General features: G+C 46.6%; 2 protein-coding genes across 2 annotated transcripts in view; one reads left to right on the plus strand and one right to left on the minus strand.

Annotated features, from left to right (window-relative positions):
* The window catches only part of LOC139309847 (zinc finger protein 721-like), a 145,430-nt gene that overhangs the window by 60,361 nt on the left and 58,882 nt on the right, over positions 1–26,187 (plus strand). The window lies entirely within an intron of this gene.
* Positions 1,522–15,586, minus strand: LOC139311731 (zinc finger protein 721-like). Its single transcript, XM_070936219.1, has 2 exons — positions 13,767–15,586; positions 1,522–4,861 (listed from the first exon to the last, which is right to left on the minus strand). Exons 1-2 carry the CDS (start codon positions 15,584–15,586, stop codon positions 3,385–3,387), a joined length of 3,297 nt encoding a protein of 1,098 aa, XP_070792320.1. The 3' UTR covers positions 1,522–3,384.

Below are 26,187 nucleotides of genomic sequence, written 5' to 3' on the forward strand. Positions count from 1 at the left end.
TGCTCTTCCTGGTCTTAGTGTCGCCTGCCCAGTCAGCATCGGCGTAACAGGTGAGAATAGGCTCTTTGACATCGTTGGGCTCTAATAATAAGCAATAATCTAAGCTGTGTGTCAAGTATCTTAACACTCTTCTAATTGCTTCCCAATGATAAATTAGGGGTTTACTGACATATCTAGAAAGTAAATTAAGGGGTAGAGCAATATCAGGTCTGGTCCAAATGGCAATATATAAGAGGGAACCGATAACTGATCTGTAAAGTGTATTGTCATTAAACTCAGGAGATAATTCATTCATATTCTTTAGAAAATCAACCTGCATTGGAGTATCACGAGGCTTTGCATCATTCATATTGCATCTGTTCAAGAGTTCTATAATTTTATCTTTCTGAGACAATCTAAATCCTTTTTTAGTTTTACTTATCTGTACTCCAAGATATTTATTTACTTTCCCCAATGTAAAATGTGGGGACAGTCGTAAGTTCGGGGACTGGTCAAAAGTGTGAGGACCAGTTAAAAATAACTTTTTCAGCCTTTTGAGTAATCCATATGCATAAAAGGATACAGCAATAGAGAGGGATGAAGGAAGGGAAGGGAAATTAGAGTAGGAGTGAGGGTAAGAGAGGGAGGAAGAGAGGAGGAGAAGGAGAAAGGAAGTAGGGAGAAGAGGAGGGTGGGGGGAAGAGAAAGTAAGAAGGAAAGAAAAGAGAGAGGTGGTAGGTTTGAGGAGAAAGATTGCTGTACAATAAAAATGATGAAAGGGAAGAAAGCCAACACTTTTTTTCCCTTCTGTGTGTTCTGCATGATGTGTTAGACCAGTGATGGCTAACCTTTTCACCATCGTGTGCCAGGAGTGGGGGGCGGGTAGGGGGTTCGTGCACCTACGTGCCCACATCCATAATTCTATGCGCCCCCCCCCGCATGCATGTGCAAACACCACCACCCCCGCTTCTGGCACATGATGGCCCGGTAGGTCCTTTTCTCTCTCTCACTTGGCTCTAGAGCCTTCCTAGGAGTCTGGGAAGGACCTTCCCCACCCACCTGGAGGCCTGTTTGCCAACTTCCGGTGGGACCAGAAGGCCTGTTTTTTGCTGTCCCCAGCCTGCAGACCCTCTCTAGAGGTCTGGGGAGGACGAAAACGGCCTTCCTCACCCCTCCGGAGGCCGAAAACGGCCCATTTGCCAACTTCCTAGAGAGGCTCTGGAGGCTGGGGACAGCAAAAAACGGGCCTTCCCCACCCCCCAGCCCTCCAGAGACAGGAAACAGTCTGTTTCACGCCAGAGTTGAACTCGCGTGCCCACTGATATGGCTACTCATGTCACCTGTGGCACCCATGCCATAGGTTGGCCATCACGGTGTTAGACTTACCTCATTGATGTTCCTGGATGATGACAAAGACTGCTGTAAATTTGTAGGTTAAATATATTTATATTTATATAAAAGCAACAAGTCTGTGTCATTGTCTCCGACTTCATCTTTTTTTTTTAAAAAAAGTTTTTTTTATTTTTTACACAAACACACATACAAACATACAAACGTATTTTCTCTGAACAGAGTATTTGGCCGATTCACAAATTTAAACTGTGTTTAGTCATTTTAACTAAATTTACGATTTCTATACTTCCTTTTTGTCATCATATTTATTCTCCTCTATCTATTCCCGTTGCCGCGTGGCTCTGCAATGTGCAATGGGAAGAAAAACACTTTCAGGTGGCAGCGCTGCAATCCCCACCCTGAATCCAGAACGGTTTCCTGTTCCCGGCTGCACATTGCAGGGGAACTGGCCGCCCGCCGCCTGAAACGCAGCTCTGAAAATTGGATTGGGGAATCCGGGCAGCGGTGCCTGGAAAAGAGGGGTGTTTGACTTTAGGAGCTCCCGTTCGGCTCACTTGGCTTCTGGGCACACAAAGGGCTTAGGCAGCGGTGGCGGAGGCTCCTCACATTGCTGGGGAGTGAAGTCATCGCAGCCAGTCTGCCCTGAGCTGCCCGCTGGGTGGCTAGAGCGGTGACCAGCCGCAAATCATGGCACTCGTCTTGTTCCCCAAAGCTGCCGGCCGGATTCCCCACCCCAGACCGTCCGGAAGAGGGTTGTTCCTCAGGCTGTGCCCCGACCCCGATCCCTGCCGCCTGGAACTGCCCAAAAACGGCCGAAGGGTGGCAGCCGGCGGGTAGGCAGGGCTACATTTGGCGTATAAGACGCACCCAGATTTTCACCCCCTTTTGGGGGGTAAAAAGGTGCATCTTATTCACCGAAAAATACGGTAGTCATATCTACTTTCACCACCATATACTATTAAAGGTATTTCAATTATTACAGTTTAAATTTATTCATATTTCTAAAAACTTATCGTTATCTAAATTTCAAAAATGCAAATAAAAATATTCCAATTATTATTCATTTTTACAATCATACGATTTCCCATTTCTTACTACAATTCATATTTCAATTCTAAGTATATATAGCCTATTTCTCTTTCATTTCTATCTTTTTCTCCCTTTTCATTTTTATTTTTGCCTTTTTCTTTCCCCTTTTTTTCTTTTGCGCTTTAAAATCTTGAACTCTCCTATTTCATAATCCTGGACTCTTCTATTTTGCCCTGCATTTCCTGTGGTTTTCCACCCTTTTTCTCTCTTTTTTATCTTTTCACTGTTAATCCCAGTGTAATCATTTAAGTTTTTTATGTTTCTATTCCACCCTTCTTTTCTTCTTTGTCTCCTTCCATCCTTTTTGTTTTTTCCATTGTTAATCGCAATGTAATCTCTAAAAACCTCCTTTTTATTGTTGCTATTCACATATTCAATTAGTTTTTCAAAACTAATCTCATTGTCTTTATCTTCTTTTTTATTTTCAGTCTCTGTATCTTACTTCTCTGTCTTTATTTCCTTGTCAGTTTGAGCATGCTCTATTTCAATTTTTGGGTCCTCAAGTTTCGATTCTCCATGTAACATTGTAATTATTTCTCTTATTTCCATTTTCCATGACGAGTACATCATTTCCATCATTTCTCTAATTCCCTGCGCCATTTTATTCTTTCTGGGTTGATATTATTCCAGGATGTAGCAGCTGCCAGATAACGTTGTTCCCCCTTTCCGCCTTTTCTGCATGCGCCAGGGGGTGCAAAGTGAACAGCTGGGCTGATTAACCTGAAATTGTGTCCCCCCCCCAAAAAAAAGACCTAGGGCTTATTTTTGAGCCCAAAAAAATGTAAGCAAGTTTTATTTCGGGGAAAACACGGTATCCAAAACTTATTTCCTAATTATAAAAGGAAATTCTTATTTTTAATGGATCAAAAAAGTCTACTGCTTTGGAACCCCTTTTCCATACACTATGCATTTTTACAGATTCTCCTGGGAATGAAGTAAATTTTGAGATTCAACACAAACCAATTAGCATCGTCTTTTCCTGCTGTGCGCCTTTTTATGTCTATTAAATTCACTACAGGTTCTGAATTTCTTTCCACACTCCACACACTTATACGGCTTCTCCCCTGCGTGGATTCTTTTATGACACCTAAGATTACTTGCGTCTTTGAAACTCTTTCCACACTCAATGCATTTAAACGGCTTCTCCCCTGTGTGGATTCTTTTATGACGTGTAAGAGTCTTTCCGTCTCTGAAACTCTTTCCACACTCAATGCATTTAAATGGTTTCTCCCCTGTGTGGATCCTCATGTGGTAGGTAAGAGTGCCACTCTCATTATAACATTCTCCACACTCCAGGCATTTATAGGGTTTCTCCCCTGAGTGAAGCCTTCTATGGTACCTGAGTGAATTATTGTGACTAAAGCTTTTTCCGCACTCATAACATGTATACGGTTTCTCCCCAGTGTGGGTCCTCTTGTGGCTACGAAGGCTACTTCTTATTCTGAAACTCATGTCACACTCGGTGCACTTATAGGGTTTCTCCCCTGTGTGAATCCTTTTATGGATCGTCAGTGCTCCAGTATCAATGAAGCGTTTTCCACACTCCTGGCACTGATATGGTTTCTCCCCAGTGTGGGTTCTGCTATGTAGGATATAGCTTCTTTTTGCATTGAAGCTCTTTCCACATGTACGGCATTCATATGGTTGCTCCCCAGTGTGGAGCCTTTTGTGGTAAGTGAGGTAACACAATTCAGTGAAGCATTTGCCACATTCGATGCACTTATAAGGCTTTTCACCCGTGTGGGTCCTTTTATGGGTATTAAGGTTACTTTTTTGATTGAAGCACTTCCCACACTCGGTGCATCGATGTGGTTTCTCTCCACTGTGGACACTTCTATGGGATGTTAAGTGGCTGGATTTACGGAAGCTCTTTCCACACTCCATGCATTTGTACAGTTTCTCCCCTGTGTGGGTCCGTTCATGGGCATGAAGGCCACTAGAATAGGCAAAGCGCTTTCCACACTGCAGGCACTGAAAGGGCTTCTCTCCCGTGTGGATTCGGTGATGGACCATAAGATGTGAAGAGCAACTGAAGCGCTTTCCACACTCCATGCATTGAAGTGGTTTTTCCCCCGTGTGGGTCCTCTCGTGTGACTTAAGATGAACTTTTTGACTGAAGCTCTTTCCACACTGCAGGCATTTATAAGGTTTCTCTCCTTTATGCATCCTATTATGTTTAGTTAGCGTATCACGTCTATTGAAGCTTTTTCCACACTCTAAACATTCATAGGGTTTCTCCTCTGTGTGAATCCTATTATGGCAAGTAAGGGAATCGGTGGTCCTGAAGCATTTTCCACACTCTGTGCATTTATACGGCTTCTCTCCAGTGTGGATCCTCTTATGAGAATTGAAATTGCCTTTTTGGGTGAAACTCTTCCCACACACTGTGCAATGATACGGCTTTTCCCCTGTATGAATCCTATTATGGTAAGTGAGGTGACTTGCAGAGCGGAAGCTCTTCCCACATTCCAGGCATTTACATGATTTATTTCCAGTGCGGCTTTTTTTCTGGGAATTTGGTTTCTTGCTCCAAGTAAGGCTCGTTCTACCCTTCCTGCATTTATGCAACTTCTCTTCTCTGTGGATGCTTTGATGGGAAGTAAGGGAGGTGCTGTTTCTGAAGGTCTTTCCACAGGTGATGCATTGATGCTGCTGCTTCTCTTCGTGGACCCTCTTATGTGAATTAAGATGATTTTTCTGCCTGAAGGTCCTTCCACAATCCAGACATTTGTGTGGATCCTCTGCTTTGTGAATTTTTTTATGTGATGCAAGGGAGCGGCTTGTATCGAAGCTTTCTGCACACTCCGTACATTTGTACATTTCCCCTCCTTCTTGTATGCTTTCATGTAAAGGAGGAGGAAGGGTCCCTCTGGAGTGTTCCCTGCTTTCATCTTGTTTCTCTCCAGCAGGGCTTTCGCAACACTCACATAATCCCAATTCATCTCGAAGGGTTTTCCCACACCTTGAACACTCTCCTTTTTCTTGGCAATCATCTCCGTCCAATAAGACATTGGGATCTGGACAAGGGAAACCAGAGCAATTCTCCAGCTTCCCCGTTAACTGCTTTTCCTCAGAACTTTGCTTTCCATATATTTTTTCTGCAATTTCCTTTTTGTCTTTTGGCAAGGGTGCTGCTGCCTCTTGGCCAGAATCCTCCATCTCCCGTCCGTCATCTGCTTGTAACAGAAAAAAAGAAAAGTTAAAACAAACTTAGGTGTGAAAAGGATCAAGCACCATTGCTGTATTTGAACACTTGTCAATATTCTTCCAAACTCCCATTTGTTCAAAACATGATGCTATGCTTGTTATTAAGTTGATATAAGATTTGACCTTTGGCTCCTAAATGTAAATATCTCAACAGAATCTCTTACCTAAGGAGGCCATGTTCCTCTTGTTTTCCAGCATGACCTCTTGGTACAGGGCTTTTTGCTCAGAATCCAGCAGGGCCCACTCCTCCATGGAGAAAAACACAGCTACATCCTCAAGCGATACCAAATCCTGACACAGGGAGAGGAGAGAAACCACAACGTATTCCATGAACCTTCCTAACAATGAACACTTCAATGAATTACATTTGAGTCTACTTCTTTATGAAAAACCTCTAGTTTTCAAGTAGGGCAAACAAACATGTTAGGATATTGAATTTAGAATCTGAAACAGTAAAGTGTACAAATAGGCCGGAACACAATTGTAACTGATTAGTTAGAGAGTGCTGACTCATGCATGATGCAATCTACGCTATGATTGGTTACTGTAAGTATAAAGGGGTGTTTCCCTTTTTTCCCTCCTTTTTTCCTTCTCTGTGTTCTGCATAATGTTTTAGATTTACCTCATGATGTTCCTGACTATCTTATGTTCTTCCTTTCTGGATGATGACAAAGACTGCGATAAATTTGTAGGTTAAACATATTTATATTTATATAAAATCTACAAGTCTGTGTCAGTGTCTTTATCTGGACATCTGGGTTAATGGTACCCAGTGTGGTGAGCCAATGAATCCTTCCAAATCAAGTGGGTTCACCATTTAATTTCTGTGCAAAAGTCTGGACTTTACTTTTTACTTTAGGCTTTCATGGTCAACACTTTTTAAAAATCCTTAGTAATTCCAGACCACATCTGGAATACCGAGTTCAGTTTTGGTCACAACATTACCAAAAAGATGTGGAGACTTTGGAAAAAGTGCAAAGAGCAACTAAGGATTAAAGGCCTTGAGACTAAAACATATGAAAAACGGTTGCAGAAACTGGATATGGCTAGTCTAGAGAAAAGAAGGACTAGGGGAGACATGATAGCCGTGTTCCAGTATTTCTGGGGCTGCCGCAAACAAGAAGGGCTCAACTTATTTTCCAAAGCACCAGAAAGCAGGACAAGAAACAATGGATGGAAACTAATCATGGAGAAAGGCAACCTGGAATTAAGGAGAAACTTCCTGGCAGTGAGAACAATTAACTAATGGAACGGTTTGCCTTCAGAAGTTGTGGGCTGGAGGTTTTTAAGGACAGACTGGACACCCACTTGTCTGAAATGGTATCGGGTCTCCTGCTTGAAACGGGGATAGACTAGAAGATCTCTAAGACCCCTTCCAATTGTGTTATTCTGTTATTGCGAGTTTGGCACATCTGGGGAGGGGAGGGAAGAATCCTCCTACCTGCCTTGGAAGCTCAACCATTGTTAAGCCTCCGCTATAAAGACCTGAGGTTCCGGGGGATGAAGACGAGGCCACGAGAGTGTCTAGGAGTGAAAAAAACAACAACAAGGGAAAAGTTTGCCATCAAACATCCTAATGATATTCCTGAGCAGCCTGTATTTCGAGGCTAACTAGGGAACCCCTTTATGTGAGTCCCTTGCAGCCACACCAACATTACATAGAAGCTCACCCTGGGTGAGAAGAAAACTGAAAGGGGTGGAAGGACCAGGGATTGGATTCAGAGGCAGATTATCTCAGCCATGAATGTATGTATTAAAGCACCTCAGAGCTGGACTCTGGAGGCCTCAAGCAGATCCGCTCCCACTTCCAGGGAGTTGTGCTGAGTTGTTAGTCAGGAGTACTAGATCTGGCCTGGCACCAACAAACAGACAGAGTCCAAATTGTCTCTCACGTATACAGGTAGTCCTCGAATTACAGCCATTCATTTAGTGACTCTTCAAAGTTACCAGGACACTGAAAAAACACTGACTCCTGGCAGCTTTTCACAGGACCTTTGCAGCATCCCCATGGTCACCTGATCAAAATTTGGACACTGGGCAACTGGCTCACATTTGTAACGGCTACAGAGTCCCAGGGTCATGTGATCCCATTGCAATCTTCCCACAAGCAAAGTCAATAGAGAAGCCAGATTCCCTTAACCACCGTGTTACTAACTGAACAACAGCAGTGGGTTCACTTAACAACTGTAGCAAGAAAGGTCATAAAAAGGGGGAAAACTCACTTAGCCACTATCGCGCCAAGCAACAGAAATTCTGGGCTCGATTGTGGTCCTACGTCAAGGAATACCTGTATTCAGATTTGGACAATGGCTGGGATAGATCTGGAATGATTTCTTTCATGCTTTTATATTTCAGTGACATCAGCAGGAAATACAGTTGTTTGATTGACAGGAGATACAGTAAGGAAGGTACCAAAGAAGCCATGCCAACATCCTGTAGCCTTAAGGATTTTTAGCAAGACAGTTGTGGTTTCTCTCTCTCACCTTCCCCAGATATGGGACACAGGTCTTTATTTCAGCCATTTCAAGGTACGAATCTTGATCTCCAGAATCCTGATTAAGGTCACTGGAGGCTTTTAAGAAGAGACTGGACAGCCAATTGTCTGAAATGGTATAGACTCCTCCTCCTCAAACAGGGGGTTGGACTAGAAGACCTCCAAGGTCCCTTCCAACCCCAAGTATGTTATTTATGTTTATATAATGTTCATTTTCCTTATCAGATGATAGAAACTCTTTTCAAAGCTGGGACTTGCCCTTTGGAATACCCCACTGTAAAAGAGGAAAATTAGGGCTCTTTTATTGCTGGTGGACTTCAACTCCCAGAATTCCTGACACAGCTGGCTCGGGGATTCTGGGAGTTGAAGTCCACCAGTCCTAAAAGGGCCCTAGTTCCCCACCCCTGGCCTACAGCAACCTTTCCCAATCTTGGGAGCTGTAAAATATGTGGACTTCAACACACATGGAGAATTCTGGGAGCAGAAATCCACATACCACACAGTTGCCAAGGCTGAGAAACAGTGGCCCACAGGAAAAGGCCTTTAAATGCACCCAAGACTCTAAAAACCCAGTTAAATTGAAGAATGGAAACGAATTGAAGGGATGAAAGCAACGAGGGCAAAGAGATGAAAGGGCATCAGAAGGAGCCTTTCCCCGATGCTCCCTCCGGAGGCGGCTCCTCTCGAAACAAGGGCTCCTGGGAGGGATCGCCCCCTTTTCTCCCCGCCGCTTTCGCAGCCCTTGAACTCCAAGCCTCCCGGATCTGAAACGGCCCCAGAGAAAAGGAAAAGGACGGGAAACGACCAGGAAGGGCCAGGAAATAATAATAATAATAATCTCCCCAAGGAGAAAGTGGGGACTGCAGGAGGATCTTAGCAGCGCCCCAAGAAGCTGCACTGAAGGGTCTCCTGTCCGAGCATTTCCCCAGGTGGGAAGAAGGAAGGAAGGAAGGGAGGAAGGAGCTTCTCACCTGGCGCTCCATAGGAAAGAGGCGGCTCTCTTCCTCGCCCGGACTCCGCTCCCCAAGAGAGGCGCCCAGGATCGCCGCCGGACTCGCACCTGGATCCCCCTCCCCGGAACGACCCCAGCCAGGAGTCTGCACAGAACCAGACAGGAAGCGCTTGTAGCTCCTCCCCTCTCCGTCCAGCTCCTCCCACTCTCTAAAGGCCTGAGAGCGCCGCCCACTCGGGTTCCCCTGCTTGCCCCTCCCCCTCCCCCCACCCCTCTCCCCCGTGGGATGGTCAGCTGGGCAGCGAGTCCATTGCTTCTTTGCCCCAGGGAGAGAACCGGGGGAGAGGGGGAGGGGAGGAAGCCCAGGATGGGAGGAGGGAAGCGAAAGGGATGCGGAGCAGCAAAGTTACAGATTACAAATTAAGGGAGTTGGAAGGGACCTTGTAGGTCATCTAGTCCAACCTCCCCAAGCAGGAGACCCTGCACCATTTCTGACAAATGGCAGTCCAGTCTCTTCTTGAAAGCCTCCAGTGATGAAGCTCCCACAACCTCCCAAGGCAACTTCTGTTCCATGGGTGGATTGTTCTCACTGTCAGAAAATTCCTCCTGGTTTCTAGGTTGAATCTCTCCTTGATCAGTTTCCATCCATCATTCCTTGTCTGGCCTTCAGGTGCTTTGGGAAACAGCTTCACCCCCTCCTCTCTGTGGCAGCCCCTCAAATATTGGAACAGTGCTATCCTGTCTCCCCTGGTCCTTCTCTTCCCTAGACTAGCCGTGCCCAGTTCCTGTAACCATTCATCATGTTTTAGTCTCCAGTCCCCTAATCATGTTTGTTGGTCTTCTTTGAATTTTTTCTACAGTCTCAACATCTTTTTTATAGTGTGGTGACCAAAACTGGATGCAGTACTCTTGGTGTGGTCTTACTAGGGCTTTATGAAGTGGTATCAGTACCTCCCTTGATCTTGATTGTATCCCTCTGTTAATGCAATTTAGGATTGCATTGGCTTTTCTGGCTGCCACCACACACTGCTAGCTTATATTTAGATGGTTGTCCACTAAGACTCCAAGATTAAGGTGACCAGATTTTAACATTGGTAAAGCGGGACACCGTTGTGGGTGTGGCTTATTTTGTGGGTGTGGCTTGGATTTCATGTGACTGGGTGGCCATGGCTAGCTGGTCATGTGACCGGGTGGCCATGGCTATGTGTATAGAGACTACTCAGAGGGCTGAAAAAAGTCATTTCTGACAGGTCCTCGCACTTTTGACTGGTCCTCACACTTATGACCATCCGCACATTTATGCCCGTGCAGCATTCTTAACAACCATGTCATTCATTTTACAACTGCTTCTCTTCACCATGATCACATGATAGGGCAAAAATGTAAAATGTGGGGACAGTCGTAAGTTCGAGGACTGGTCAAAAGTGCGAGGACCAGCCAAAAATAACTTTTTCAGCCCTCTGAGTAGTCCATATGCATAAAAGGATGCAGCAATAGAGAGGGATGAAGGAAGGGAAGGGAAATTAGAGTAGGAGTGAGGGTAAGAGAGGGAGGAAGAGAGGAGGAGAAGGAGAAAGGAAGTAGGGAGAAGAGGAGGGTGGGGGGAAGAGAAAGTAAGAAGGAAAGAAAAGAGAGAGGTGGTAGGTTTGAGGAGAAAGATTGCTGTACAATAAAAATGATGAAAGGGAAGAAAGCCAACACTTTTTTTCCCTTCTGTGTGTTCTGCATGATGTGTTAGACCAGTGATGGCTAACCTTTTCACCATCGTGTGCCAGGAGTGGGGGGCGGGTAGGGGGTTCGTGCACCTACGTGCCCACATCCATAATTCTATGCGCCCCCCCCCCCCCGCATGCATGTGCAAACACCACCACCCCCGCTTCTGGCACATGATGGCCCGGTAGGTCCTTTTCTCTCTCTCACTTGGCTCTAGAGCCTTCCTAGGAGTCTGGGAAGGACCTTCCCCACCCACCTGGAGGCCTGTTTGCCAACTTCCGGTGGGACCAGAAGGCCTGTTTTTTGCTGTCCCCAGCCTGCAGACCCTCTCTAGAGGTCTGGGGAGGACGAAAACGGCCTTCCTCACCCCTCCGGAGGCCGAAAACGGCCCATTTGCCAACTTCCTAGAGAGGCTCTGGAGGCTGGGGACAGCAAAAAACGGGCCTTCCCCACCCCCCAGCCCTCCAGAGACAGGAAACAGTCTGTTTCACGCCAGAGTTGAACTCGCGTGCCCACTGATATGGCTACTCATGTCACCTGTGGCACCCATGCCATAGGTTGGCCATCACGGTGTTAGACTTACCTCATTGATGTTCCTGGATGATGACAAAGACTGCTGTAAATTTGTAGGTTAAATATATTTATATTTATATAAAAGCAACAAGTCTGTGTCATTGTCTCCGACTTCATCTTTTTTTTTAAAAAAAAGTTTTTTTTATTTTTTACACAAACACACATACAAACATACAAACGTATTTTCTCTGAACAGAGTATTTGGCCGATTCACAAATTTAAACTGTGTTTAGTCATTTTAACTAAATTTACGATTTCTATACTTCCTTTTTGTCATCATATTTATTCTCCTCTATCTATTCCCGTTGCCGCGTGGCTCTGCAATGTGCAATGGGAAGAAAAACACTTTCAGGTGGCAGCGCTGCAATCCCCACCCTGAATCCAGAACGGTTTCCTGTTCCCGGCTGCACATTGCAGGGGAACTGGCCGCCCGCCGCCTGAAACGCAGCTCTGAAAATTGGATTGGGGAATCCGGGCAGCGGTGCCTGGAAAAGAGGGGTGTTTGACTTTAGGAGCTCCCGTTCGGCTCACTTGGCTTCTGGGCACACAAAGGGCTTAGGCAGCGGTGGCGGAGGCTCCTCACATTGCTGGGGAGTGAAGTCATCGCAGCCAGTCTGCCCTGAGCTGCCCGCTGGGTGGCTAGAGCGGTGACCAGCCGCAAATCATGGCACTCGTCTTGTTCCCCAAAGCTGCCGGCCGGATTCCCCACCCCAGACCGTCCGGAAGAGGGTTGTTCCTCAGGCTGTGCCCCGACCCCGATCCCTGCCGCCTGGAACTGCCCAAAAACGGCCGAAGGGTGGCAGCCGGCGAGTAGGCAGGGCTACATTTGGCGTATAAGACGCACCCAGATTTTCACCCCCTTTTGGGGGGTAAAAAGGTGCATCTTATTCACCGAAAAATACGGTAGTCATATCTACTTTCACCACCATATACTATTAAAGGTATTTCAATTATTACAGTTTAAATTTATTCATATTTCTAAAAACTTATCGTTATCTAAATTTCAAAAATGCAAATAAAAATATTCCAATTATTATTCATTTTTACAATCATACGATTTCCCATTTCTTACTACAATTCATATTTCAATTCTAAGTATATATAGCCTATTTCTCTTTCATTTCTATCTTTTTCTCCCTTTTCATTTTTATTTTTGCCTTTTTCTTTCCCCTTTTTTTCTTTTGCGCTTTAAAATCTTGAACTCTCCTATTTCATAATCCTGGACTCTTCTATTTTGCCCTGCATTTCCTGTGGTTTTCCACCCTTTTTCTCTCTTTTTTATCTTTTCACTGTTAATCCCAGTGTAATCATTTAAGTTTTTTATGTTTCTATTCCACCCTTCTTTTCTTCTTTGTCTCCTTCCATCCTTTTTGTTTTTTCCATTGTTAATCGCAATGTAATCTCTAAAAACCTCCTTTTTATTGTTGCTATTCACATATTCAATTAGTTTTTCAAAACTAATCTCATTGTCTTTATCTTCTTTTTTATTTTCAGTCTCTGTATCTTACTTCTCTGTCTTTATTTCCTTGTCAGTTTGAGCATGCTCTATTTCAATTTTTGGGTCCTCAAGTTTCGATTCTCCATGTAACATTGTAATTATTTCTCTTATTTCCATTTTCCATGACGAGTACATCATTTCCATCATTTCTCTAATTCCCTGCGCCATTTTATTCTTTCTGGGTTGATATTATTCCAGGATGTAGCAGCTGCCAGATAACGTTGTTCCCCCTTTCCGCCTTTTCTGCATGCGCCAGGGGGTGCAAAGTGAACAGCTGGGCTGATTAACCTGAAATTGTGTCCCCCCCCCCAAAAAAAAGACCTAGGGCTTATTTTTGAGCCCAAAAAAATGTAAGCAAGTTTTATTTCGGGGAAAACACGGTATCCAAAACTTATTTCCTAATTATAAAAGGAAATTCTTATTTTTAATGGATCAAAAAAGTCTACTGCTTTGGAACCCCTTTTCCATACACTATGCATTTTTACAGATTCTCCTGGGAATGAAGTAAATTTTGAGAATCAACACAAACCAATTAGCATCGTCTTTTCCTGCTGTGCGCCTTTTTATGTCTATTAAATTCACTACAGGTTCTGAATTTCTTTCCACACTCCACACACTTATACGGCTTCTCCCCTGCGTGGATTCTTTTATGACACCTAAGATTACTTGCGTCTTTGAAACTCTTTCCACACTCAATGCATTTAAACGGCTTCTCCCCTGTGTGGATTCTTTTATGACGTGTAAGAGTCTTTCCGTCTCTGAAACTCTTTCCACACTCAATGCATTTAAATGGTTTCTCCCCTGTGTGGATCCTCATGTGGTAGGTAAGAGTGCCACTCTCATTATAACATTCTCCACACTCCAGGCATTTATAGGGTTTCTCCCCTGAGTGAAGCCTTCTATGGTACCTGAGTGAATTATTGTGACTAAAGCTTTTTCCGCACTCATAACATGTATACGGTTTCTCCCCAGTGTGGGTCCTCTTGTGGCTACGAAGGCTACTTCTTATTCTGAAACTCATGTCACACTCGGTGCACTTATAGGGTTTCTCCCCTGTGTGAATCCTTTTATGGATCGTCAGTGCTCCAGTATCAATGAAGCGTTTTCCACACTCCTGGCACTGATATGGTTTCTCCCCAGTGTGGGTTCTGCTATGTAGGATATAGCTTCTTTTTGCATTGAAGCTCTTTCCACATGTACGGCATTCATATGGTTGCTCCCCAGTGTGGAGCCTTTTGTGGTAAGTGAGGTAACACAATTCAGTGAAGCATTTGCCACATTCGATGCACTTATAAGGCTTTTCACCCGTGTGGGTCCTTTTATGGGTATTAAGGTTACTTTTTTGATTGAAGCACTTCCCACACTCGGTGCATCGATGTGGTTTCTCTCCACTGTGGACACTTCTATGGGATGTTAAGTGGCTGGATTTACGGAAGCTCTTTCCACACTCCATGCATTTGTACGGTTTCTCCCCTGTGTGGGTCCGTTCATGGGCATGAAGGCCACTAGAATAGGCAAAGCGCTTTCCACACTGCAGGCACTGAAAGGGCTTCTCTCCCGTGTGGATTCGGTGATGGACCATAAGATGTGAAGAGCAACTGAAGCGCTTTCCACACTCCATGCATTGAAGTGGTTTTTCCCCCGTGTGGGTCCTCTCGTGTGACTTAAGATGAACTTTTTGACTGAAGCTCTTTCCACACTGCAGGCATTTATAAGGTTTCTCTCCTTTATGCATCCTATTATGTTTAGTTAGCGTATCACGTCTATTGAAGCTTTTTCCACACTCTAAACATTCATAGGGTTTCTCCTCTGTGTGAATCCTATTAAGGCAAGTAAGGGAATCGGTGGTCCTGAAGCATTTTCCACACTCTTTGCATTTATACGGCTTCTCTCCAGTGTGGATCCTCTTATGAGAATTGAAATTGCCTTTTTGGGTGAAACTCTTCCCACACACTGTGCAATGATACGGCTTTTCCCCTGTATGGATCCTATTATGGTAAGTGAGGTGACTTGCAGAGCGGAAGCTCTTCCCACATTCCAGGCATTTACATGATTTATTTCCAGTGCGGCTTTTTTTCTGGGAATTTGGTTTCTTGCTCCAAGTAAGGCTCGTTCTACCCTTCCTGCATTTATGCAACTTCTCTTCTCTGTGGATGCTTTGATGGGAAGTAAGGGAGGTGCTGTTTCTGAAGGTCTTTCCACAGGTGATGCATTGATGCTGCTGCTTCTCTTCGTGGACCCTCTTATGTGAATTAAGATGATTTTTCTGCCTGAAGGTCCTTCCACAATCCAGACATTTGTGTGGATCCTCTGCTTTGTGAATTTTTTTATGTGATGCAAGGGAGCGGCTTGTATCGAAGCTTTCTGCACACTCCGTACATTTGTACATTTCCCCTCCTTCTTGTATGCTTTCATGTAAAGGAGGAGGAAGGGTCCCTCTGGAGTGTTCCCTGCTTTCATCTTGTTTCTCTCCAGCAGGGCTTTCGCAACACTCACATAATCCCAATTCATCTCGAAGGGTTTTCCCACACCTTGAACACTCTCCTTTTTCTTGGCAATCATCTCCGTCCAATAAGACATTGGGATCTGGACAAGGGAAACCAGAGCAATTCTCCAGCTTCCCCGTTAACTGCTTTTCCTCAGAACTTTGCTTTCCATATATTTTTTCTGCAATTTCCTTTTTGTCTTTTGGCAAGGGTGCTGCTGCCTCTTGGCCAGAATCCTCCATCTCCCGTCCGTCATCTGCTTGTAACAGAAAAAAAGAAAAGTTAAAACAAACTTAGGTGTGAAAAGGATCAAGCACCATTGCTGTATTTGAACACTTGTCAATATTCTTCCAAACTCCCATTTGTTCAAAGCATGATGCTATGCTTGTTATTAAGTTGATATAAGATTTGACCTTTGGTTCCTAAATGTAAATATCTCAACAGAATCTCTTACCTAAGGAGGCCATGTTCCTCTTGTTTTCCAGCATGACCTCTTGGTACAGGGCTTTTTGCTCAGAATCCAGCAGGGCCCACTCCTCCACGGAGAAAAACACAGCTACATCCTCAAGCGATACCAAATCCTGACACAGGGAGAGGAGAGAAACCACAACGTATTCCATGAACCTTCCTAACAATGAACACTTCAATGAATTACATTTGAGTCTACTTCTTTATGAAAAACCTCTAGTTTTCAAGTAGGGCAAACAAACATGTTAGGATATTGAATTTAGAATCTGAAACAGTAAAGTGTACAAATAGGCCGGAACACAATTGTAACTGATTAGTTAGAGAGTGCTGACTCATGCATGATGCAATCTACGCTATGATTGGTTACTGTAAGTATAAAGGGGTGTTTCCCTTTTTTCCCTCCTTTTTTCCTTCTCTGTGTTCTGCATAATGTTTTAGATTTACCTCATGATGTTCCTGACTATCTTATGTTCTTCCTTTCTGGATGATGACAAAGACTGCGATAAATTTGTAGGTTAAACATATTTATATTTATATAAAATCTACAAGTCTGTGTCAGTGTCTTTATCTGGACATCTGGGTTAATGGTACCCAGTGTGGTGAGCCAATGAATCCTTCCAAATCAAGTGGGTTCACCATTTAATTTCTGTGCAAAAGTCTGGACTTTACTTTTTACTTTAGGCTTTCATGGTCAACACTTTTTAAAAATCCTTAGTAAAGACCACATCTGGAATACCGAGTTCAGTTTTGGTCACAACATTACCAAAAAGATGTGGAGACTTTGGAAAAAGTGCAAAGAGCAACTAAGGATTAAAGGCCTTGAGACTAAAACATATGAAAAACGGTTGCAGAAACTGGATATGGCTAGTCTGGAGAAAAGAAGGACTAGGGGAGACATGATAGCCGTGTTCCAGTATTTCTGGGGCTGCCGCAAACAAGAAGGGCTCAACTTATTTTCCAAAGCACCAGAAAGCAGGACAAGAAACAATGGATGGAAACTAATCATGGAGAAAGGCAACCTGGAATTAAGGAGAAACTTCCTGCCAGTGAGAACAATTGACTAATGGAACGGTTTGCCTTCAGAAGTTGTAGGCTGGAGGTTTTTAAGGACAGACTGGACACCCACTTGTCTGAAATGGTATCGGGTCTCCTGCTTGAAACGGGGATAGACTAGAAGATCTCTAAGACCCCTTCCAATTGTGTTATTCTGTTATTGCGAGTTTGGCACATCTGGGGAGGGGAGGGAAGAATCCTCCTACCTGCCTTGGAAGCTCAACCATTGTTAAGCCTCCGCTATAAAGACCTGAGGTTCCGGGGGATGAAGACGAGGCCACGAGAGTGTCTAGGAGTGAAAAAAACAACAACAAGGGAAAAGTTTGCCATCAAACATCCTAATGATATTCCTGAGCAGCCTGTATTTCGAGGCTAACTAGGGAACCCCTTTATGTGAGTCCCTTGCAGCCACACCAACATTACATAGAAGCTCACCCTGGGTGAGAAGAAAACTGAAAGGGGTGGAAGGACCAGGGATTGGATTCAGAGGCAGATTATCTCAGCCATGAATGTATGTATTAAAGCACCTCAGAGCTGGACTCTGGAGGCCTCAAGCAGATCCGCTCCCATTTCCAGGGAGTTGTGCTGAGTTGTTAGTCAGGAGTACTAGATCTGGCCTGGCACCAACAAACAGACAGAGTCCAAATTGTCTCTCACGTATACAGGTAGTCCTCGAATTACAGCCATTCATTTAGTGACTCTTCAAAGTTACCAGGACACTGAAAAAACACTGACTCCTGGCAGCTTTTCACAGGACCTTTGCAGCATCCCCATGGTCACCTGATCAAAATTTGGACACTGGGCAACTGGCTCATATTTGTAACGGCTACAGAGTCCCAGGGTCATGTGATCCCATTGCAATCTTCCCACAAGCAAAGTCAATAGAGAAGCCAGATTCCCTTAACGTGTTACTAACTGAACAACAGCAGTGGGTTCACTTAACAACTGTAGCAAGAAAGGTCATAAAAAGGGGGAAAACTCACTTAGCCACTATCGCGCCAAGCAACAGAAATTCTGGGCTCGATTGTGGTCCTACGTCAAGGAATACCTGTATTCAGATTTGGACAATGGCTGGGATAGATCTGGAATGATTTCTTTAATGCTTTTATATTTCAGTGACATCAGCAGGAAATACAGTTGTTTGATTGACAGGAGATACAGTAAGGAAGGTACCAAAGAAGCCATGCCAACATCCTGTAGCCTTAAGGATTTTTAGCAAGACAGTTGTGGTTTCTCTCTCTCACCTTCCCCAGATATGGGACATAGGTCTTTATTTCAGCCATTTCAAGGTACGAATCTTGATCCCCAGAATCCTGACTAAAGTCACTGGAGGCTTTTAAGAAGAGACTGGACAGCCAATTGTCTGAAATGGTATAGACTCCTCCTCCTCAAACAGGGGGTTGGACTAGAAGACCTCCAAGGTCCCTTCCAACTCCAAGTATGTTATTCTATGTTTATATAATGTCCACCATCCTCTTTTCAAAGCTGGGACTTGCCCTTTGGAATACCCCACTGTAAAAGAGGAAAATTTGGGCCCTTTTATTGCTGGTGGACTTCAACTCCCAGAATTCCTGACACAGCTGGCTCGGGGATTCTGGGAGTTGAAGTCCACCAGTCCTAAAAGGGCCCTAGTTCCCCACCCCTGGCCTACAGCAACCTTTCCCAATCTTGGGAGCTGTAAAATATGTGGACTTCAACACACATGGAGAATTCTGGGAGCAGAAATCCACATACCACACAGTTGCCAAGGCTGAGAAACAGTGGCCCCCAGGAAAAGGCCTTTAAATGCACCCAAGACTTTAAAAACGCAGTTAAATTGAAGAATGGAAACGAATTGAAGGGATGAAAGCAACGAGGGCAAAGAGATGAAAGGGCATCAGAAGGAGCCTTTCCCCGATGCTCCCTCCGGAGGCGGCTCCTCTGGAAACAAGGGCTCCTGGGAGGGATCGCCCCCGTTTCTCCCCGCCGCTTTCGCAGCCCTTGAACTCCAAGCCTCCCGGATCTGAAACGGCCCCAGAGAAAAGGAAAAGGACGGGAAACGACCAGGAAGAATAGTAATAATAGTAATAATCATCTCCCCCAAGGAGAAAGTGGGGACTGCAGGAGGATCTTAGCAGCGCCCCAAGAAGCTGCATTGAAGGGTCTCCTGTCCGAGCATTTCCCCAGGTGGGAAGAAGGGAGGAAGGGAGGAAGGAGCTTCTCACCTGGCGCTCCATAGGAAAGAGGCGGCTCTCTTCCTCGCCCGGACTCCGCTCCCCAAGAGAGGCGCCCAGGATCGCCGCCGCACTCGCACCTGGATCCCCCTCCCCGGAACGACCCCAGCCAGGAGTCTGCACAGAACCAAACAGGAAGCGCTTATAGCTCCTCCCCTCTCCGTCCAGCTCCTCCCACTCTCTAAAGGCCTGAGAGCGCCGCCCACTCTGGGTGCCCCTGCTTGCCCCACCCCCACCCACCCCTCCCCCTCTCCCCCGTGGGATGGTCAGCTGGGCAGCGAGTCCATTGCTCCTTTGCCCCAGGGAGAGAAAGGGGGGGGGGAGAGGGGGAGGGGAGGAAGCCCAGGATGGGAGGAGGGAAGGGAAAGGGATGCGGAGCAGCAAAGTTACACATTACAAATTAAGGGAGTTGGAAGGGACCTTGTAGGTCATCTAGTCCAACCTCCCCAAGCAGGAGACCCTGCACCATTTCTGACAAATGGCAGTCCAGTCTCTTCTTGAAAGCCTCCAGTGATGAAGCTCCACAACCTCCCAAGGCAACTTCTGTTCCATGGGTGGATTGTTCTCACTGTCAGAAAATTCCTCCTTGTTTCTAGGTTGAATCTCTGCTTGATCAGTTTCCATCCATCATTCCTTGTCTGGCCTTCAGGTGCTTTGGGGAACAGCTTCACCCCCTCCTCTCTGTGGCAGCCCCTCAAATATTGGAACAGTGCTATCATGTCTCCCGATCCTTCTCTTCACTAGACTAGCCGTGCCCAGTTCCTGTAACCGTTCATCATCTGTTTTAGTCTCCAGTCCCCTAAACATGTTTGTTGGTCTTCTTTGCACCTTTTCTATGGTCTCAACATCTTTTTTATAGTGTGGTGACCAAAACTGGATGCAGTACTCTTGGTGTGGTCTTACTAGGGCTTTATAGAGTGGTATCAGTACCTCCCTTGATCTTGATTGTATCCCTCTGTTAATACAATTTAGGATTGCATTGGCTTTTCTGGCTGCCACCACACACTGCTAGCTCATATTTAGATGGTCGTCCACTAAGACTCCAAGATCCTTCTCACAGGTATTGCTATTAAACCTGGTTTCACCCAGTCTATATGTGTACTTTTGGTTTTTCTTGCCTTAGTGTAGGACTTTACTTTTCTCTACATTGACTTTCATTTTGTTAGATAGGGCCCAGTGTTCAAGTCTGTCAGGATCTATCCCCACCCCACGCATCCCCACCCACCCCCGCTCCTGGCACATGATGGCCTGGTAGGCCCGTTTTTCTTTCTTATCTTGTTCCAGATCCTTTCTATGCATCTGGAAAGGGCGAAAACAGCCTTTCCCACTCCCTTGGAGGCCTTACGGAGGATGAAAGGGGCCATTTCCCAAATCTCAGTGGGACAGAAAGTGACAATTTTTGCTGTCCCCATCCTCCAGAACCTCTCGGAGTCTCTCTCGGAGTCTCTAGGAGCCTCTCTAGGAGTCTCTGGAGGCTGGGGACAGGAAAAAACGTGACTCCCGAAGACGTCGACAGGATTCTGGGTAGACTGAGCACAGCCACATGTTTATTGGACCCGTGTCCCTCCTGGTTGGTGCTGGCTTCTTGGGAGGTTACACGAGGCTCGCTCCAGGGTATTATTAATGCCTCCTTGAGTGAGGGTGACTTTCCCGCCGCCTTGAAAGAGGCGGTGGTGAGGCCTCTCCTCAAGAAGCCTTCCCTGGACTTGGCGGTGTTAGTGAATTATAGTCCAGTCTCCAATCTTCGCTTTGTGGTGAAGGTTGTTGAGAGTGTGGTGGCACGACATCTTCCCCAGTACCTGGATGAAACTGTTTATCTAGATCCGTTCCAGTCGGGCTTCAGGGATGGGTACAGCACGGAAACGGCATTTGTCGTGTTGGTCGATGATCTCTGGAGGGCTCGGGACAGGTGTTGTTCCTCTGTCTTGGTCCTATTAGACCTCTCAGTGGCTTTTGATACATAGACCATGGTATCATGCTGCACCGGTTGGAAGAGTTGGGGGTGGGGGGCACTGTGTTGCGGTGGTTCTCCTCCTTTCTCTCCAACTGGTCACAGTCTGTGTTGGCAGGGGGGCAGAGGTCAACCCCGAGGCGCCTTGTATGTGGGGTGCCACAGGGGTCAGTCCTCTCACCCCTTCTGTTCAACATTTATGTGAAGCCGCTGGGTGAGATCATCCATGGTTTCGGGGTGAAGTACCATCAGGATGCTGATGATACACAACTGTACATCTCCACCCCGGAACACCCCAATGATGCCCTTGAAGTGATGTCCCGGTGCCTGGAGGCTGTGCGGATCTGGATGGGGAGAAACAGACTCAGGCTCAACCCATCCAAGATTGAGTGGCTGTCGTTTCCGGCATCCCGATATAGTCAGTTGGTGCCATCACTGACTATTGGGGGCGAGTCGTTGGCCCTCACTATTGGGGGTGAGTTGTTGGCCCCCACTGACTATTGGGGGCGAGTCATTGGCCCCCACGGAGAGGGCTCACAACTTGGGCATCCTCCTGGATACACGGCTGTCTTTAGAAGAGCATTTGACGGCTGTGGCCGGGAGGACTTTCTATCAGGTCCGCCTTATCTGCCAGTTGCGTCCCTTTCTGGATCGGGACTCCTTATGCATGGTCACTCATTCCCTCGTCACTTCCCGCCTAGACTACTGTAATGCTCTCTACATGGGGCTCCTCTTGAGGAGCACCCGGAGGCTGCAACTGGTCCTGAATGAGGCCACGCGGGTGGTTATGGGAGCGACGTGGCGTTCCCATGTAACACCTCTCCTGTGCGAGCTGCACTGGCTCCTGGTGGTCTTCCGGGTGCACTTCAAGGTTTTGTTTACCACCTTTAGAGCGCTCCATGGCTTAGGACCTGGGTACTTACGAGACTGCCTTCTGCCACCAGTAGCCTCTCACCGGCCAGTACGCTCCCATAGAGAGGGGTTCCTCGGCGTGCCGTCGGTCAAACAGTGTCGACTGGCGGCCCCCAGGGTAAGAGCCTTCTCTGTGGGGGCACCTGCCATTTTGAACGAGCTCCCCCCGGAGATACGGAGGATCCCGGATTTGCGCACTTTCCGCCGTGCTGTTGAGCGTCAAGTAGCACTCGACACCATGACCACAAACGCTGAGCCATGAACACAGCGCTTCCCAGGGGGGTGGTGCAGGTACGGGTGTCACGAGGTGCTGGTGGTGGGGTTAGGGCCCACAACTAGGAGTCTATGGAGCACAGGTGCTTATTGGGGATCGCGGAGACCTAGTGGGAACGGCGATCGGTCAGCAGCGACGCCAACGGAGAGGTAGCGGCTGGCGCGGATGAAGTCAGTACTGTGCGCCCAAAGTGTAGCGGCGGGAATTACGATCACACCCAGCTGTTTAGGGTTTTGAACCACATCCTCGCAATCAGCTCTATAAAAGAACGCTGGGGTTAGCTCCCGATAGCCGCGTCTTTGCTTTGCTTTGCATTCCGGCTTCAAGAAAGAGCTGACGTCACAAATTTTTTTATTTTATTTTTTATTTTATTTTTTTTCAAATTTCTATACCGCCCTTCTCCTTTCAGACTCAGGGTGGTGAACAACCAAAATAAAAACATCTATACATAACATTACAGTTAAAAATAGAGTTAAAATAATTTATAAATTTGGCCCGTAATTTAAAACTTGTCAATTTAAAATAAATATTAAAATTTTAAAACTAACCCTAAAATCAAGACAGACCGGCTAACTGAAAAAAATAAGTTTTTAGGGCCTGATGAAACGTCCGGAGGTCGGAGATCACTCGTATCTCTGGGGGTAGATTGTTCCATAGGGTAGGTGCCACCACAGAGAAGGCTCTCCTCCTGGGGGTCGCCAGCCGGCATTGTCTGGCCGACGGCATCCTGAGGAGGCCCTCTCTGTGGGAGCGAACCGGCCGGTGGGAGGCTATTGGTGGCAGAAGGCGGTCCCGTAAGTATCCTGGCCCTAAGCCATGGAGCGCTTTAAAGGTGATCACCAACACCTTGAAGCGCACCTGGAAGTCCACCGGAAGCCAATGCAGCTCGCGCAGGAGAGGAGTCGCATGGGAGCGCCCCGTCGCTCCCATAGTGCCCCGCGCGGCCGCATTCTGCACCAGTTGGAGCCTCCAGGTGTACCCCAAGGGGAGCCCCATGTAGAGAGCGTTACAATTGTCGAGACGAGAGGTGACGAGTGCTTGAGTGACTGTGCGTAGGGAGTCCTGGTCCAGAAAGGGGCGCAACTAGCGTATCAGGCGAACCTGACAAAAAGCCCTCCTGGCCACGGCTGTCATATGCCCTTCTAAAGACAGCCGTGCATCCAGGAGGACACCCAAGTTGCGGGCCCTCTCCGTGGGGGCCAATGATTCGCCCCCAATAACCAGCGATGGCCTCAGCTGGCTATACCGGGACGCCGGCAGCCACAGCCACTCGGTCTTGGAAGGGTTGAGTCAAAGCCTGTTTCTCCCCATCCAGACCCGCACGGCCTCCAGGCACTGGGACATCACTTCCAAGGCATCATTGGGATGGTCTGGGGTGGAAATGTACAGCTGAGTATCATCAGCGTACTGATGGAGCTCCATCCCAAAACCACGGATGATCTCACCCAGCGGCTTCACATAAATGTTGAACAGGAGGGGCGAGAGGACCGACCCTTGTGGCACTCCACAAACAAGGCGCCTTGGGGTCAACCGCTGCCCCCCTGTCAACACGGATTGCGACCGGTCGGAGAGATAGGAGGAGAACCACCGCAAAACGGTGCCCCCCACTCCCAGTCCCACCAGCCGGCGCAACATGATACCATGGTCGATGGTATCAAAAGCCGCTCAGAGGTCTAATAGGACCAGGATAGAGGAATAACCCCTATCCCGGGCCCTCCAGAGATCATCCACCAACGTGACCAATGCTGTTTCCGTGCTGTACCCAGGTCTGAAGCCGGACTGGAGCGGATCCAGATAGACAGCTTCATCCAGGTACTGGGGAAGCTGTCGCGCCACCACACTCTCAACAACCTTTGCAATAAAGCGAAGGTTGGAGACTGGACGATAGTTAGCCAAAACAGCCGGATCCAGGGATGGCTTCTTGAGGAGAGGCCTCACCACCGCCTCTTTCAAGGCGGCCGGCAGGACACCCTCACTCAAAGAAGCGTTGATAATCCCCTGGAGCCAGCCTCGTGTAACCTCCCGGGAAGCCAGCACCAACCAGGAGGGACACGGGTCCAATAAACATGTGGTCGTGTTCAGCCGTCCCAAGATCCTGTCCATGTCCTCGGGAGACACGGGATCGAACTCCTCCCAAATAACACTCTCAAGGCCTGCCTCAGTCATCTCGTCTGAACTAACCCAGTCGGCGGCCAAGTCTTCCCGAATCTGAGTTATGTATAAACCAAGATACTCCGCTGTTTGTCTCGAGTATATTTCTTGTGAATTTGTGATCGCGGGCTAACGGAGGCCGAGACGTGCCCTCAAGACCTTTCTATTTCAACAGGCTGGCCTGGCCTAACTTCCTTTTAATCGTTAATTTTAAATTTGTTTTAAAACAATAGGGGTGTTTTAATTTGTTTGGGCCAAATTATTTAATGTGTTTTTATATTGTTTCTTAAATTTTGTATTATGTGTGTTTTATCTTTTGGCTGTTCACTGCCCTGAGTCCTTCGGGAGTAGGGTGGTATGTTTATTTATTTATTTATTTATTTATTTATTTATTTATTTATTTATTTATTTATTTATTATTTTATTTCTATACCGCCCCTCTCCCGAAGGACTCAGGGCGGTGTACAGCCTGATTAAAAGCACAAAGACAGAGAAAATTTAAAATTAATTAAAATTATTAAATGATAGGCTCAATTTAAAACACCAAATTTAAAATCCCATATTTTAAAACCAATTAAAATCAGTTCATTCCAAAGGGCAGGGGCTCCCACAGAGAAGGCCCTCCCCCTGGGTGTCGCCAGCCGACATAATTTGGCCAATGGCACCCTGAGGAGACCCTCTCTATGGGAGAGGACTGGCCGGTGGGAGGCTACTGGTGGCAGAAGAGGGTCTCGAAGGTATCCAGGTCCAATGCCATGGAGCGCTTTAAAGGTGGTAACCAACACCTTGAATCGCACCCGGAAGACCACTGGGAGCCAGTGCAGCTCGCGCAGGAGGGGTGTCACGTGGGCACAATGAGTTAATCCGAAATAAAGTAAAGTAAAGCAAAGGACTTCACGTGCATTAATTTTTTTAAAAAAAGTATTGTGCACTACAGTATCTTAACACCCAAGGAGGCCATGTTCCTCTTCTTTTCCAGCATGACCTCTTGGTACAGGGCTTTTTGCTCAGAATCCAGCAGGGCCCACTCCTCCACAGAGAAAAACACAGCTACATCTTCAAGTGATACCAAATTCTGACACAGGGAGGGGAAAAAACACAACGTATTCCATGAACATTCCTAACAATGAGCACTTCAATGAATTACATGTGAGTCGTCTTCTTAATGAAAAACCTCCACAGTTTCCAAGTAGGGCAAATAAGCATTTTAGGATATTGAATTTAGTAGCTGGAACAGTAAAGTCTACAATAAGCCACAACACAATTGTAACTGATTAGTTAAGAGTGCTGACTCATGCAGGATGCAATCTACACTGCGATTGGTTGATGTAGGTATAAAGGGGGAGTTTCCCTTTTTTTCCCTTCCTTTTTTCCTTCTGTGTGTTCTGCATGATGTTAGACCAGTGATAGCTAACCTTTTCGCCATCGCATGCCAGGAATGGGGGCTGGGGGGGGGTGTCATGCACCTAAGTGCCCACACCCATAATTCTATGCGCCCCCCGCGCATACACATGCAATCCTCCCACTCCCCCCCCCCCGCTCCTGGCACATGATGGCCCGGTAGGTCCTTTTTTCTTTCTCACTTGGCTCCAGAACCTTTCTAGGACTCTGGGGAGGGCCTTCCCCACCCATCTGGAGGTCGTCCAGAGGCCAGAAATGGCCTGTTTGCCAACTTCCGGTGGGACCAGAAGGCCTGTTTTTTGCTATCCCCAGCCTGCAGAGCAGTGGTGGGTTGCTCCCGGTTCCCACTGGTTCGCAATAACCTGTAGTAAAAAATTTAATAGTTCAGAGAACCGGTAATAAGATTGGCTGGCCACGCCC

Source organism: Pituophis catenifer, unplaced genomic scaffold, assembly GCF_029215685.1.
Source record: "Pituophis catenifer annectens isolate HBS135680 unplaced genomic scaffold, rPitCat1.0.hap2 SCAF_2, whole genome shotgun sequence".
Classification (NCBI taxonomy): Eukaryota; Metazoa; Chordata; class Lepidosauria; order Squamata; family Colubridae; genus Pituophis; species Pituophis catenifer.

Bases quoted from the DNA above. Each gene is read 5' to 3' on its own strand.
- LOC139311731 (XM_070936219.1), bottom strand. From the start codon at position 15,586: ATGGAGGATTCTGGCCAAGAGGCAGCAGCACCCTTGCCAAAAGACAAA. The intron at 4,862-13,766 runs GTACCATAGAAG...CCGCTCTGCAAG, and splicing joins AGTCACAATAATTCACTCAG to TCACCTCACTTACCATAATA.